This window comes from Macrobrachium rosenbergii, chromosome 11, assembly GCF_040412425.1.
Source record: "Macrobrachium rosenbergii isolate ZJJX-2024 chromosome 11, ASM4041242v1, whole genome shotgun sequence".
NCBI lineage: Eukaryota > Metazoa > Arthropoda > Malacostraca > Decapoda > Palaemonidae > Macrobrachium > Macrobrachium rosenbergii.
In genome coordinates this window covers 34,787,650-34,802,277 of record NC_089751.1, presented here as the reverse complement: position 1 = coordinate 34,802,277, position 14,628 = coordinate 34,787,650, and the positions used below count along the sequence as shown (strand labels likewise).

General features: G+C 34.5%; 1 protein-coding gene across 5 annotated transcripts in view; it reads left to right on the top strand.

Moving 5' to 3' along the window:
• Phm (Peptidylglycine-alpha-hydroxylating monooxygenase) overlaps positions 1-14,628 on the top strand; it is a 69,974-nt gene that overhangs the window by 19,678 nt on the left and 35,668 nt on the right. For all 5 annotated transcript variants that reach the window (XM_067111586.1, XM_067111589.1, XM_067111587.1 and 2 more), the window contains exon 2: positions 5,370-5,427. In XM_067111586.1, the coding sequence (XP_066967687.1) occupies positions 5,370-5,427 (58 nt within the window). The remainder of the gene's footprint in view (positions 1-5,369; positions 5,428-14,628) is intronic.

Here is a 14,628-nt window from a genome sequence, read left to right as displayed (position 1 = left end):
GTCCGGTAGCGGGAAACGAACCCAGGTCCCATAATCAGAACGAGGTCACATTGCTGACCTGACCAGGGCATTGTGGCCATTACAATTACATATGTATCTCGTAAAGTGACCAGTAGATTCTGCACACACACACACACACTATATATATATATATATATATATATATATATATATATATATATATATATATATATTTATATATATATATACATACATACATACATATATATATATATATATATATATATATATATATATATATATATATATATATATATATACAGTACATACACATACACATACATATATACAAAAATATATATACGTATGTATGTGTATATATATATATATATATATATATTATATATATATATATATATATAGAGAGAGAGAGAGAGAGAGAGAGAGAGAGAGAGAGAGATGTGATCCAGTGGATAGGGTCTTTGCCTCATCAACGAAAGTTTCAGGTCTCGACTTCTCAGCGAGCCGGAACGCTTCGGGAACGTTCCATTAAATGCCACTGTGCCTTTTTGACCTGAGCAACGATTCATGTACAGGTAGTTAGTTAACTATAACGTGTCGTAACCACGGTGGAGAAAGGCATGACGTCAGCCACCCCCTCTGAGGGTCTGAAATGGTACAGGAATACCGTTAAGTTGAGCAACGATCAAATTAAGCTTTAATAAACCTACTTTAAATCTGCACTTTGCTTTGCGCTGTCTAGCTGACGTAGAATCAAGTTTCGTTCACGGAATTAGTTAAAAAAAAAAAAAAGTAAAAATGCGCCGAAGTTTCTTCGGCGCAATCGAGTTTCTGTACAGTCGCTACAGCGTATAATCAAGGCCACCGAAAACAGATCTATCTTTTGGTGGTTTTTGTATAATGCTGTATGAGCCGCGGCCAATGAAACTTTAACCACGGCCTGGTGGCAGCCTGTCCTATATCGCTGCCAGTCGCACGATTATGGTTATCTTTAACCTTAAATAAAATAAAAACTACTAAGGCTAGAGGGCTGCAGTTTGGTATGTTTAGTGACTGGAGAGTGGATGATCAACATGCCAAGCTGCATCCCTCAAATCTGAAGGCGGACAGAAAAGTGCGGACGGACATACAAAGCCAGCACAAGAGTTTTCCTTTACAAAAAAAAAAAAACTTTTCATGAGACCAGCTGAGTTTGAAAACAACTGTATTACCTCACATCTGTGATCAAAATGGGCACCTGTTCGTTTACAACACGTTAACCGTACCATCATACAAGTTCTGCTGTTACTGAAACAATCTTACCGACCTATCGCAGTAAACACGCTCACAGAGAACATTCATCTGCAACTTCCAAATCGCCGTCAGTTCAATGTAAATTTATTCATTCAATTTTAGTAGAAAATTATAAGCACGATGCCTTCCTCTAAATTAAGCTATAACAAAAAACGTCAAAAACCCATCTATCCGGGATGATTACCCACTTTTCTCCGCGGTGAACGGAAATCCAACGAAATGTAACCAGGTCTCTTTCAAAGGCACCTGGATATAATGAGGCACAATCGTCTGAATTACGCATTCATGGAAACTTTCTCTTTGACGAACAACTTTCTGTTATTTATCTCTTATTTGAATATTGTATGATGAAACTACAATAATTACAACTCCCAACATCCCGTTGCATCATCACGGAAAGGAAAAACCAAGGATGTTGCATCATTTGTTACATAGCACTGATGTCTTACAATGACATGCTCATTTGTCTTAAAAGGTCCACTTAAAATAATTATGAAAATGGTTAAATACGCTCTCCGGGAAAAGCATAGTCTGTTGGTTACGTGGTTTGTTAAAATTTACTTTAACAATATTCTTATTTGTCTTGTAATTTCCAAACTGAAAGCATGTTTATAATTCGAAGTGAGCAAACAGCATGGCACAAACATTAAAGCAGATTCTGAAAATTACTGCAATTTTTAAGCAACATTTAGTGTATTAAAAGTTTAAAGGAGAAACGCAACCCAAAATTTGCTGAAATAAAAGTGGATTTAAAACAAACCTGTATTTAGGTTGTAAAATGCAGGTTTGTTTTAAATCCACTTTGATTTCAGCAACCTAAATTACAAAATCCTTTCATGCGGAAATATATTTAGCTATCCGAGCAGCGATATACAATTCCCAGCAACGCGCTACAAACAGTATTGAGCGTTATCAAAGCCTTTGAATTCTACATTTGTACTACAGCTGCGGTATGTTATCATTTAAAGATAAGGAGTATTTGGGACAAAATGCGACATTACACGATGCCGCAACAAAGCTTAACTCTTCATATACGTAGTCATCTATCTAAACATGTCTGGATGAACACGAGTGTACGCACATAAAAACAATGCACATGAGTGCAGGAGAAATTATTTACAAAACTAATTTTCAGTTCCTTCCCAGGATAGAGCCTAATTTCTGAAGTGTCAATGTACAGTCAAGGTTAACACGCAACAGGTTAACACCTCAACTCCTACTACCACACCTGTAATCAAAACACTAAGTTACCGTTAACATTTCTTAGCATAACTATCACAAAAGGCTCAAGAGGTATAGCCTAAATGTTCACTCCGCGCAAGTCCTTCAGGAACGTTACAGTTAAAATTTACCCCGAGAACTCATTACGAGATGTTATAACCAAACGTTAAATGAACAGGTTCTTAAATCATTACACTAAACTTGCTAAAAGGTAAACTTGGCAAATGGTAAACCTATGGATGGGTTAAAATGTACAGCAGTCATTATGTAGCAATAAAATTCACTGAGGAGTCAAAATACTTAAATCACTTTATGCGATACATTAATATGAAAAAAAGACATACGCTTCTGGAATAAACTAGCAATAACTCATATGAAGATCAACAACACCACAAAGACTATTTGCTTTAACTTTTTATGCGGTATGCTATTACAAATAAAGTGACAAATTTTTATGGATAATTTACCTCACGGAATGTGTGTTCCGATTTTAATCTACAACAGGTGGGATTTCTAATGGACATCATCGCAAAATAAAATTATATATAAACTTGCTAAAATATAAATATTGGCAAATGGTATCCAAAGGGAAGAATGAAGGTGAGAATGAGTTGCAATCAAGGAGGTCACGTTGCTCCTAACCACGAGAAGTAAAAGTCTATCCTCGTACATTATGATATATTCATTAGAGCTGGAATAAAATTCTAATGAATATATCTGAAAACGACAGGTATATATATGTACGAGAGGTGATAGACTTTATCCTTCTCGTGGTTAGGTGTAGCAAATAACTTTCGCGGCCGGCCGTCACAGGTTCTTCATTCTTCCCTTTGGTCAAAATTAGAATTACTCTAAATCACCAGTAGATTCTGCATATATATTTCAGCCTAAAAAGCAATAAAAACGATTGCGAATGAGGATGGGTCTATTCCAGCTCTAATGAATAATCTGAAAACGACAGGTATATATATGTACGAGAGGTGATACTCGTGGTTAGGTGGGCAACGTGACCTCCTTGTGATTAATAACGTCAGGTTCTTATTCTTCCTTTGGAAGTTACAAGCATATCCAAAAAAGCGAAGTTAAGAGGGCATTGGGGCTATTAGAATTACATATGTGTCTGTAAAAGTGATCAGATTCTGCATATATATTTCAGCCCAAAAGCAATAAAAACGATTGCCCACTACGATTGGGTCTATTCCAGCTCTAATGAATATATCTTTTTATGTACGAGAGGTGATAGACTTTATCCTTCTCGTGGTTAGGGTGGGCAACAAATTAAGGTAAGTGACAAATTTTTATAGATTCTGATAATTTAGCCTAAAAGCAATAAAACGATTGCCCAATGATGGTGAGATGGGTCTATTCCATTTTAATCTGAAAACGACAGGTATATATATGTACGAGAGGTGATAGACTTTTTCGTGGTTAGGTGGGCAACATCTTGTGATTAAGGTAAAGGTTCGCTTCCCGCGGCTGGCCGTCACAGGTTCTTTCATTCTTCCTTTGATATCGGCTTGTAGTTACAAGCATATCCAAAAATAAGAGGGCATTGTGGCTATTAGAATTACATATATATAGTGACCAGTATATATATATATATATATATATATATATATATATATATATATATATATATATATATATATATATATATATGTATATATATATATATATATATATAGTATATATATATATATATATATATATATATATATATATATATATATATATATATATATATATATATATATATATATATATATATATATATATATATATATATATATATATATATATATATATTATATAAAGCGTTTACATGTACGGTAAAAAAAAAGGGATTTAAAGCCTTTTTATGTTGTATAAATAGCTTTACGCCGGAACGCTCCCTAGCAAAAGGGACAAAGGCCCGGGTGACATTGAACCAAAAGTCTGGAAAAACTAAGCAAGAAGTGTTTGGAGTTAACAGCGAGGTAAGATTTATAACGAACATTAACGTAAAACCATCCCATTATAACTGAATGCAGGCAAAGAAGCACGAACCATTTACCATTCCACTAAAATGCCAGCATTTATTCCCCCCCCCCCCTTCATAACAATAAAACTCTCTTGAAGAGAAAAAACCGGAGTCATTTGTAAAGAGGTCAAAGGTAATGCCAGTAGGGGGTAAAATACAAAAAAAGAATAACAGGGAGACAGGATGACTATCGGGGTCGTCGTCCCCATCACTGATACGTTTGTACAAACGGGAATCATTATCAACATTACAGAAATGAAAATGACATAATCACTGTTAATGCTGCTGTGAAGATTTAAAAATTACGCAATTCGGGTAGGAAGAGAGCTATTCCTCGATTATCCATGTTGCATTTCTGAACTCGTTATTCATTACCCGCGTCCTGAAATAGTGCGTTTTCTCTTTAAACATGTTTGGCATATCTCAACTCTCCCTTCATAACAGTCGTAATTACGCAAATAACCCCATAAATCGATGCTAATGACAGTAAAAGCAAAATAACAACTGTAACCTCACCAAAGTGACTCCGAACTAACTTCCTTTCGAACTGCAAAGCTTTCAGCGGATAACGCAACAGAAAATGTTAGGAGACGAAAGTCAAGAAGCCACTGCGGCTCCTACAATGCAAATAGTTGGTAAACGTGACTGGCAGATTTTTACATCGTCATGTCAACATACTCCATCAACCAGGAACCTAATTCGTACATGTATATCATAATCAACAGTCTACAAAATTTGTTTCTAGTTTTTTTTTATTCCCATTTCCCTCTTCGATGAATAAAAACTATGAGACTAAAAAATTTCTACATCAGTTTCTGTAAGATAAGCATTAATGATTTCTTTTCCTTTCCAGGAAGAGACGTATTTCTGTACACCAGTGAAAATCGATCCCACGCAGGAATATTATGTCAGTAAGTATAGTATGGAAGGACATGTTTATCATTAGCAATGTGTGGCTAACTGTCAAACACTCTTCCATTAACCTTCAGCCAATCATGTATTCTCTGTCACATCTCCACTACTTCAACATTATGTCACAACACTTTTAATTCTATGTAACATTAATTCTACTAGTTTTAATTCTACGTAACATTAATTATACAACAGTTTTAATTCTACGTAACATTTATTCTAATGTAAGTTTCTCCAGGGGTTATTCAGCATTTCTTTTTAAGTAATTTCAGTTTTTTACCCGATGGTTACATCCACTTTGATTTTTTCGTCCCTTCAACTACTTAAAGGCATTATTTGTGACATCTGGTAATGCTGTACCATCTGCAATACGATTTAAATGTAAAACAAGAATTTGCGACTGCATACTGATTTTATTCCCAAACACTATCCTATACTGCATACCTAAAAAAAATGCCTTAGGAAACTTCTGAAAACTAGCCACTTTTATCATCTTTTACTGCATTTATTCCCACACACTATCCTATACTGCATACCTAAAAAAATGCCTTAGGAAACTTCTCAAAACTTGCCACTTATATAATCTTTTACGGCAATCACAAACAAGTGCAATGCCGCCTCCGAAGTTCAAGGTGACCTTCCACAATGGACAGCCCAGGGGGAAGTTTTAACGGCAAGACTTCGCGACGAGTGTTGGGGAAATCCTGACGCACAACTTAAAACCAGCAGCCGTGGTCGATCTATTAACACAAAGCACTGAAAACCAAAGCGAAGTCACACTGATGATCACTAATATCTTTGTAATTATTGAATTCAATATAGAATTGAGGCCAAAGGCCAAGCACTGAGACCAATGAGGTCATTCAGCGCTGAAACGCAAACTGACAGTAAAAGTTTGAAAGGTGTAACGGGAGGAAAGCCTCGCACTTGCACTATGAATCAATTGTTAGGAGATGGTGCAAAGTAAGATGGAAGAAAGAGAATATGAAAGGAGGTACGGTAAAGGGACGAAAGGGGTTGCAGCTAGGGGCCGAAGGGACGCTGCAAAGAACCTTAAGTAATGCCTACAGTGCACCGCATGAGGTGCACTGACGGCACTATCCCCCTACGGGATTTGTAATTATTAAACATTCCACCCCTAACCCCCCTATCGCCCACAGATGGCGACACTTCACAGCCAAGTTCAAGAGGTGACCATGCGTTCATCTTTAAACGTCCTTTTCAAACTACTGTACGTCTAAAGTAGCTCGGTAAACCGATAGCTTTCTAGGTTAGAGCCATTTTGATTTCATACAAGAAAGGAAACATTGGTTTTCTCGATGAAGAGCTTCTGCGTGTGCTGGGCAACAAACGCTTCCATGAAAGGCAAAGAGAATGCGCCGGAAGTACGTGGATAAAATATGAAAGCCTCAGTACACCTGATTTTAACTTCTCGTTCCTCAAGTAAAATCACGAGCTGGGGGGAGAACTAAATGTGGTAAAACAGCGTCCACTAGGGAAACAAACATCTGCATGAAAGAAAATACTGAATGCCCAACATATTATTATATGCATAAAAGTACGGGAGCGTTTATTTACAGACTTCTTTCTCATTGTTCCTCGTGTAAAACTACAAGGTGGGGGAAGAGCTAAATATAGTAAAAGAGCTTCAACTGCATGGCAGCAAATGCATCTAAGTATTTGAAACAGAAAACAAGAATACTACGGCCATGGTGTGAATACAATCCAAGATGATTAACACTTAGGTAAATAAAAAAAAAATTAAACAACTTATTGTTGAAGATAATGAACATAGGATTAAAGAAAAAGGAATATGAAACTTATGTATAAGGGAATAGCGCCTATGAAATACAATGCAAGGCTAACCCTAACAAACTTATTAAGAACAACTATATCTTAATGTCACTAGATATCACTTTTAACCAAGATTTAAAAGAACATCTAAATGAAGACCCTTCAAAAAGACAATAATTAAGATAATTCTCTCTCTCTATAAACATTGATTTTTACTCATAAAAGCGCACCATTCAAACTATTGAGAATAGTCCCCTGACAGCTGGTTTCACAAGCTGATCGAAATCTCTTATTTCTTAACTTAATAATCCCAGTCTTTGTTACGAGGACACAATGAGTTGCACGGAACGGCTATACAACTATCATGGGCTCACCCAAGGAAAACGTACATAAAAAAAAGTTACTTTTTCCCCCTCTGCGAAAACAAGGTAACCTCCATTGAGAGCAAAATGAAGATAAAAGTAGTGTTGTCTAAAATGAATAGTTAGTGGTGGTGAACAGTGAACTTATGTTTAATTGATTTATATTTTAATTAAAATTTAACTTATTTGATCTGTGTTAACTTATTTGAATGTGTGTATATTTACACACACACACACACAATATATATATATATATATATATATATATATATATATATATATATATATATATATATATATATATATATATATATATATATATATATATATATGTAAATATATATTTCTGTGAAACACGTGCTCATGTGTTCACTAGCTCCATCATATTCACGCTGAAGGGGTAATTCGAATGAAATACTAACAATTGACATACTGTTGGGTCGGAAGCTGGGTAAAATTCGCTGGTATGTTAGGCAGCAGCCTTGACAAGGAAAAATACATGCCTACATATATACTGTATATGTATATATATGTATATATATATACTGTATATATCATATATATATGCATATAAATGTGTATACATATATACATATATATATACTATATTCATATATATATATATATATATATATATATATATATATATATATATATATATATATATATATATATATATATATATATTCACAAATATTAAACCACAAATATCGGTTAATATGCAGTTCGCTGTACCTCCTAAATAACTTACACTCAAGGAGTAGTATAATTTATAAGCACTTCGTCACCAGTGGGATTCCCACCGCTGCCTGGTCTAGAGACAACTATGCAAGGCCACTGTGTATTTGTGAATATAAAGTGTCGAAGTGTATGGAAATTCATTTATATGTATATATATTTATATACACATACACAATATATATATATATATATATATATATATATATATATATATATATATATATATATATATATATATATATACATATATATATAATCTAATATACAGCGTAGAAATAGTATATATGGAATGGTTTTACAAAAAAGCTAATGTACAAACATTCCCAGCCTCCTCTCTCTCTCTCTGGTTTCAAAGGCTTTCCCAGTGAATTTATTACAAGCCAGGCTGAGAGAAACTCGATGAATAAGCCTTTATCTCCTCCTTTTCCTCTATTCAAAAGCATGACTGTCTCGGTCCAAGGAGCAGAACAAAATATCTCTTCTGACTTTGTGATCAAATTTTGCTCAATGACTCAGCAAAAACAATCTACCAAGTGCAATTCTTGGCGAAATGTTTTTCGTGAATTCGATCCGTTCGCGACTCGAGTAATTTGCCTGATCAAAGCAGTCACTATTCTTAATGGAGTTAATTTTCAACAATTTCTCGTCTCTTGTTCGCTCGCTCTCTCTCTCTCTCTCTCTCATGCAATTTCATCAGTATCTGAACATTTGCCTGCGTTTCGAATCGAGTATGGAATTTTTTCTTTTCTTAGGTTAATAGGTTTATGTTAATTGCAAAGAACGGATATCCAGATTTAATTGCACTCAAAGTATAGGACTAAATTATTATTCATTTTAATTTTTTGTTTTATTTTTTTGCCAAAAGGAGGACACGACTGACCTGCCTACTTGACAAAATCCTGAAACCATTAGTAAAGGGATGTTGTGTAATAAAGCTAAGCATTACTTACATCGATGATAATGGCCTAACTCTGTAGAAATAACAAAAAAAAAAAATCAAAATAACATCCAAAGACGGCATGGTCACAAATATCACCTGTATCCACTGTCCAAATAAAGAACAGATCTGATGCGAGTAATGAAAGATTAGTTCTGATGATCGGGTACAGATATAGGACAAAGATGAAAGAACTATGACAAATCAGGCCAAAGAGTTCGTAAAAAAAAAAAAAAAAAACTTCATCCACAGGTGTCGAAATGACCCGTCACCCTGCTATGGAAGCGTTGTATTAAGGCACCTGTGCGAAACGATCCATAATATGCTTACATCCGCTTCTTCCATTGGTCCATCCCAGTGCCTTCATTAAGTCACGGCTTAGCTTTCTGTTCCCGTCGTGCACGGTTGGGTTCATTTTCATTTTCCCACAAACTGGTGACTGGAAAATAAAAGGCTCGTCGTCCTAGAGGGGAAATCAGTGTTCTGATTCATCTGATTTCTACTGCTGATTTGGATATTGTAAATACAGTCTTATTTCGAAAACGTGAAGTATTTCTCAAAATAAATAAAATAAATAAAAATAAAAATCGTTATATTCTAAGTTATTTCATAACTGATCCCAAACATTACTAATTTTACTAATATTGTCGATACCAAACCGAATATTACGGACGCTGATTTTAGGAGAAAAAAAAAGTTCTGCCCTTGCTTTTCATTATCAAACATATTTGAATTCATTTGTCACTGCGACTACACTGCAAATCAAAAACACCTGACATGTTTTGCAGTCATCATTTTTCTTCGCGCAAATTTACTAAAAAGATGACTTTCAAAATCAAGAAGACAACATACGCCAGAGAAAGTTTTGCCACACGATTTGATTTCTTTCACGACAGAGCGGCCTTGTTTGAAAAATAAATCTAGGACACAAAGTTCATGAAAAGAGATTTAATGGCTATTAAACTGAATTAAAAGGCCTTCAAATAGACTATTTATAACAGAGAAACAAAGGGAGATGAGAAGTATAGTATATAGCAAAAGAAAACAAATAAATAAAGGTAAACAGCTAAACAACTTGAAAGGTTAATAAAAAAAAAAAGTGGAAGTAGCACTGCTACTTTCACTACCCATCCTACAGCCTCAGGTGAAATAGCAGGAAGATAGGAGAGCCACAATCATGCCAACTCTCCCGTAGCAGAAAAAAAAAAAAAATACAAGAGAACGGCAGTTGCGAAAGTGTACCCTTTGGTAGAATTGCAGGAGTACGGAACTGTTTCTATGCTGGGGCCTACATGTACTTTCACAAAACTTCATGCCAAGCATCTAGTGCGGCGGGCCATTTGGCCCAAATTTCGTGCATTCAGTATAACGCTAAGCAATAAAGGATAGTGCCATAAACTTAAGGAAGCGAGATCGATATACAGAATTTACTTAGGAATTGTAACAAACGAAAGGTAGAAGTCCATTTGTTTTTTAAAACGCCTTGTAAATTTGTAACGGTCTGGTACCGTTACAGATTTACAGTTTAACATCGCTAATGCGATGTTAAACAAGATCGCATTAGCGCGTGGTCTACGTTCATTTGTGGCCCGCTTTAACATAAATTATGAAAATAATATGGTACACACTATTTTTTATCTAGGCTAGCGCACTACTGTATTAGGGTTATAAAATATTTTTAAGCAAAAAATTCATCAACTACTGCATCAGGATTATCAAATATTTTTATGCACAAATTGCATAACTACTGCAATAGAATTAACAAATATTTTTAAGCACACAATACAAAAACATACTGATGTCCTTTCACCCAGTATCTTTCATGAAAGTAATGTAATTTCTGGATTCATTGTCATACATAACTTCTGGTTTCTAATAATTACTGTTGATAATATGATTAACTTCTGTAGTTACTATATTCAGTTAACGTTAGAGAAGCAAAAATCTACTTCTTTACTCTTTAATTGATCCACAAATTCAGACTCAAGTAAGCAGCTGAGTTTATTAGTACAAAGCCCAACTGCAGCAATTCCGCTTAAACAATAAGTACTATACAGTAAAATTAAAATTACAGATTACTGGTTGATAAAACTTGCAAGGGTAGTGGGTGGGGCAGGATGAGGCCTCCCGGGTTATGATACGCAGGGGCGAGACAAATAGTTCAAGAAAAGCTAGAATATCCATCTATGAGTACAGGTTGAAACTTCACATAGCTCTATACCACAAAGTCTGTGGGAAAACTATCCTTTTAAGTGAGCATGCGCAGAAATTAATATTCTCGGCATGAATAAACAAGTAAATAAGGCGTCGAAGTTTCTTCGGCGCAATCGAGTTTTCTGCACAGCCACTACATCATATAATCAAGGCCACCGAAAATAGATCTATCTTTTGGTAGTCTCGGTATAACGCTGTATGAGCCGCGGCCCATGAAACTGTAATTCGGTGGTGGCCTATCCTATATAGTTTCCGGAAGCACGATTATGGCTAACTTTAACCTTAAATAAAATAAAAACTACTGAGGCTAGAGGGCTGCAATTTGGTATGTTTGATGATTTGAAGGTGGATGATCAACAAACCAATTTGCAGCCCTCTAGCCTCAGTAGGTTTTACGATCTGAGGGCGGACAGGAAAAGTGCGGACAGAAAAAAGTGAGGACAGAATAAAGTGCGGACGGACAGACAACGTCGACACAACAGTTTTCTTTTACAGAAAATTAAAATTGAATTCCTCTGTGAGGGCGAGTAAAGGAAATTCACTGCAATGAGGGCGAATCAAAAATTTATTGTCTGTGAGCCAGGTCAAAGGAATATTTCTTCAGTTCAGTGTGACTTGGGTGGTGAGGGCGGTGCCGAAGAGCACAGGAACTGTACCGTTTCACAGTGCACAGCCGGGAAGATGTCGTTATCGCAGGAAATGATTGGCGCTGTGAAAGTAGGGCAAAAGAAAGCGTTCGACACGCAAACACTTCAAAGAAAAAACACTTGTTCCAGTTTCAAAAGTAAAACTGGCACAGCAGATTGATGTATAAGTTTTATGTAACCACGTGCATGCATTAATATATACATACGCAACATTGCGAAGATGTAAACCTTGGTATATCTAATGCTTTGAACCCAGTGCATAAATATATATATTGTGAATTACGGTAAAGTCAGTTCTTCTATAACAACTTAGTATTTGAAAATGTATGTCGCCTGAGAATTAGTGACAGTTTTTATATGTATGACAATAATGTTGAAGCTCCCCTAATTAAATCATTCTGCACCTCGCTGCATTGTATTCCACTCGCGCTGGAAAGCAGAAAGAATACTCTGAACAAACTTCCTGTCTGTTATAATAATTCACCGAGACTTTTTATGAATATTGACAGGTTCGTTGGCATTTCTGAACATTGTTAAATTGGGTATTCCTACATTTCACGAACTTTTCAGAAAAAATACGGTTAGCTTGTTCCTTCCGCTAAGTAAGACAAATAATAGACTTCTTGAAGTAGTTTTTAACCGTACTTTTTTACAGGTTCAGCATTTTTTAAATGAAGTTATCTCATTTTCTGTGAGTCTTAAAAGTAAAAGTTAGATGTCTAGTTCATAATTATTTTATATTATGTAATTTATTAAGAATTTGAAAAAAACGTTTTTAATAAATGTGAAATTATATTTTACAAAGGTATGGCTATTTATGCAATATTCTCTGCATAGGTCTTTTGTAAAGATATGTATATGTAAAATGTTATCTAGTAATGTATATTAACTTATAGCTGGATTAAAGGATTCAATTCAATTCAATATATATGTATATGTTATAGAAATATATGTACATGTTTATATATGTATATATATACCTAGTAATGTATATGGCTTATAGCTGGATTAAAGGATTCAATTCAGTTCAGTATATACAGTATGTATATATATTATAGAAATATATGTATGTTTACATATGCATCATATATATGTAATATTTAGTAATGTATATGGCTTATAGCTGGATTAAAGGATTCAATTCAATTCAGTATGTGTATATATTATAGAAAAAATGTATGTTTTATACATATATAATATATATATATATATATATATATATATATATATATATATATATATATATATATACATACTGTATATATATATATATATATATATATATATATATATATATATATATATATATATATATATTATATATGTATGTATAAAACATACATTTTTTCTATAATATATACACATACTGAATTGAATTGAATCCTTTACTCCAGCTATAAGCCATATACATTACTAAATATTACATATATACAATGTAAACATACATATATTCGTTATTGGTGAGAGACAACCAAACCAGAATATTCACAAAGATAATAAGCCAAAGTCAAATGATTTGACATATATATGCTAATAAGCTACGCAAGCACCTCCTGTTTTCGTAGATAGTAAATATAAAAGTTTAACCACGCCCAATACAATGACGCCTTTTCGTTTTAGATCGGTAATGCAGAGCAACTTTTCATTAGAAGGTTTACAAAGCACGTAAATTCTGAGCCTTGAAGTTTTTACAGTGAATGGCAATAAAATTGCTAATGACTGCCACACTACCACCATGTGCATGTCGAAGTAATTACGCATAAGCTGGCTATACCGTAATTTCCGTGTTGTTAATACAGTGAGGAAGCTAACATCTCTCTCTCTCTCTCTCTCTCTATATGTATATATACATACATACATACATACATACATACATACATACATACGCACACGAACACACACACGTATATATATAGTATATATATATATATATATATATATATATATGTGTATATAAATACATACATATACATACATACAAGCTCAACAGCGCCTGGGAACTTTCGTTCCCCGTCCATGCTCTTCTGTACTGATGTCGAAGGTTAAAGCTAGGCAAAGAATAAGAACAAGCATATGTACAGCGTGAACAATCACGATGAAACATTAAAAATGGCTGGTCGAGGTATAATTATAAAGAGGCCTTCACTGCGGCACCTGCCATAACACTTGTGCTCAGAATAAAGAGGTACTTTCAGCCTTGGGTTTGGGCCGCATTGTAGATAGAGGTATGTGATTGACATGGATTTCCCCAGGGAAATAGGTCTTCCATGACAATCCGTTGTAACTAAATTATAATCGGGAAAGTATCCCACTTTGAAGCCGCGCATTATTTTGGGGCAAGTCGAGTTGCTCAAAATAATTATGGTAGTTTTACATATATACTGTACATAAATGCACATATATATCTATATCTATATACATAAATACATGTACACACACACACACACACACACACACACATATATATATATATATATATATATATATATATATATATATATATAT